General features: G+C 40.4%; 1 protein-coding gene across 3 annotated transcripts in view; it reads left to right on the forward strand.

The window, feature by feature from the left end:
- Nucleotides 1–225: 225 nt before the first annotated feature.
- The window catches only part of LOC108272149 (NEDD4-like E3 ubiquitin-protein ligase WWP1), a 51,437-nt gene continuing 49,162 nt past the window's right edge, over nucleotides 226–2,500 (forward strand). For 2 of the 3 annotated variants that reach the window (XM_053683932.1, XM_053683941.1), the window contains exon 1: nucleotides 226–404. In XM_053683932.1, the coding sequence (XP_053539907.1) occupies nucleotides 241–404 (164 nt within the window). In that variant the 5' untranslated portion in view covers nucleotides 226–240. The remainder of the gene's footprint in view (nucleotides 405–2,500) is intronic. The other variant, XM_053683944.1, reaches the window with a different exon arrangement.

Consider the following 2,500-nt stretch of genomic DNA (forward strand, 5'->3'; position numbering starts at 1 on the left):
GGGTTTTCCTAGCGGCTTAATCAATCGTTGTTGTTGTTTTATTTATTTATTTTAATCTTGTTCTACATATTTTTCTAATTATATGTACAAGTAAGGAATTAAAAAAAGCAACAAAACAACACGCTTCCACTTAGACGTCACGTGACGCTTCCTGTCGCGTTCCGCAGTTGCTAGGGTGATACGACTGACTTCTAAACCATCCAATCCGCACACTGTGGTTCATCACGAAGTTCCTGGCCAATGGTGGTGCAGGAGGCGGGACTTAGAGGTTATGGGGAAAACAGCGCGTGTGTGAAGCTGTCACTCAGTGGCCTGAGAAATGGCGCAGTCGTAGCTGTCCGGTTATTCCCGGCACACACTCACACACTCACACACTCACGCGCAGGACAGAAGGAGAGACCTCGGTGAGTTAATGCAGAGCACTGATTTATTTATTTATTGCAGCTGTTTTGTTTATTTTTAAACGCGTGTGTGTGCATGTGCAGTAACTCTGGTGGTGTTTGTTTGTTTGTTTGTTTGTTTAAATACATATAATATAATTGTGGCTTCAGACATTGCTAAAACAAGACAGATAGATCAGACTGATCTAAAGTCAGATCTCCGATTAAGCTGAAGGCTGTGTAGTACTGTAACACACACACACACACACACACACACACACACACACACACACACACACTCTCTCTCTCTCTCTCTCTCTCTCTCTCTCTCTCTCTCTCTCTCTGTGTGTGTTTGTGTGTGTGTCGGAGTTAAAGATGGCGATCACCAGTATAAAGGCCGTAGCAGTGTGAATATGTAGCCTGCGGTTAATGTTACAGCGCCGTGCTGTAGGTGTTTACTGTCAAGCAGAGTACACACACAGTGAGTGAGTGAGTGAGAAAATAAACAGATAAAAACAAACAAACAAAAACATTAAACGCACGTGATCTCCAGCTGATTGATGTAGGGTTAGTTTTCAGAAGGAAGCTCGCGCTTTACTGTAATAATAATAATAATAATAATAATAATAGCCAGCGTTAATGAAACACAGCACGGGTATTTAGGTGCAAATGAACCCCCCCTATAAACTACAAATCATTTGGCTTTCTCACTATCATACTAACTAGTTTAACTAACTGACTAACTAACACTGACTAGATGTTTTGTCCAACAACAGAGACGTTAATTAGTGTTAACGAAACACTAACACGGTTAACTAGTTCAGCTTAACCAGTAAATGAATAACTCTTGCTATGAATAAAATGTCCTGGAAATAGCGTCATGATGTGTGAATATCTCAACAAGGGTGTCAGCAAGCTAAGCTAACATGTTACAGTGCTAGCAAACAAGCCCTCGCTAGCTAGCATCGAACAACCCGCTCCTTGTTTATACAACTGAATAAAAACAAAAAGCATTTAAAAAAAAAAAAGAATACAATTATATCTAGGTTTAATGTTATTTAAAGCTGGTATTTTGCGTCGAAATGAAGGTAGCGCGTTGTAGAAAATGCTAACGTCTAGTGTTTATTATTTGATGGTGAGCTGTTATAATGACACTAACCCTGTTTACAAGGAGCTTTAACATGATTGTCTTCTGATTTTTAAATAGGTGAGGTTCGTATTAGTGTACAGGAAGTGTCTAGAAAGAGTAAAAAAAATGTGTTTTAAAATCAAAGGAGCCTTGTACATCTCACAGAGAAGATAATGGTGGTAGTAAATGCAGTCCATATGTGGACAGTGTGTTTTCTCCCCTTTATAGACACCCTGTACGATTATAAAATAAATATAAAACAACCAAACATGGTTTGGTCCGAATGATTGCGCTGTTTAAGGTTTAGACGAGTGTTTTTGGATTTAATCCCGGACTCAGGAATCCTCATGACACACACATTAAGTATGTTTCCTCGCTCCAAGGGCACTTTCACACTTATTAGTCTGTTTACGGTGTGCGAGTCGGAGCGAAATGAGTGTGTTCGGTTTGGGTTCACACAGGAAATGAGGGGAAAAACGAAACGTTTCATAGAAGTGAAAAGGTGGTCGTAAAACTCGGAAGCACACGGATGGAAAACTTTAAAAATCAAAGCCAGGTTTGTGTAGAAATCGGAGAGAACATGGAGAACCAGCACTCGAGGAGTTTATTAGATAGTAGTTTAACTACCAGTTCCTTCAGGATTTAGCGTTCGCAGAAATGAACGAGAAACGCAATCAAGCAAAACTCCGCAATATTCGGAGGAGCTCGCACTTTTAGATAAGAAATTATTTAAAAGCCGCAGATTTGGGTCAAGACGTGTCAAGTGACATCATCGCAACGTACGTTCAGCCGAAGTCCTCTTCGATTCACGTGCGTCGATCATGAGTACAGCTAAAAGGTCTCGTTTACTAATGAGCGTCACCGCGAAAGACGGCGCAATTGCAACGATTCCTCGTTAAATTCGCCAAGTAGTTTTCCGCACACAAAAGAAAGAAAAAAGCCGCAACGAATTCAAGCATTTTTGACCCACGACAATAGCAAAAAAAATAAG

The sequence above is a fragment of the Ictalurus punctatus genome, chromosome 1 (assembly GCF_001660625.3).
Source record: "Ictalurus punctatus breed USDA103 chromosome 1, Coco_2.0, whole genome shotgun sequence".
Taxonomy (NCBI): domain Eukaryota; kingdom Metazoa; phylum Chordata; class Actinopteri; order Siluriformes; family Ictaluridae; genus Ictalurus; species Ictalurus punctatus.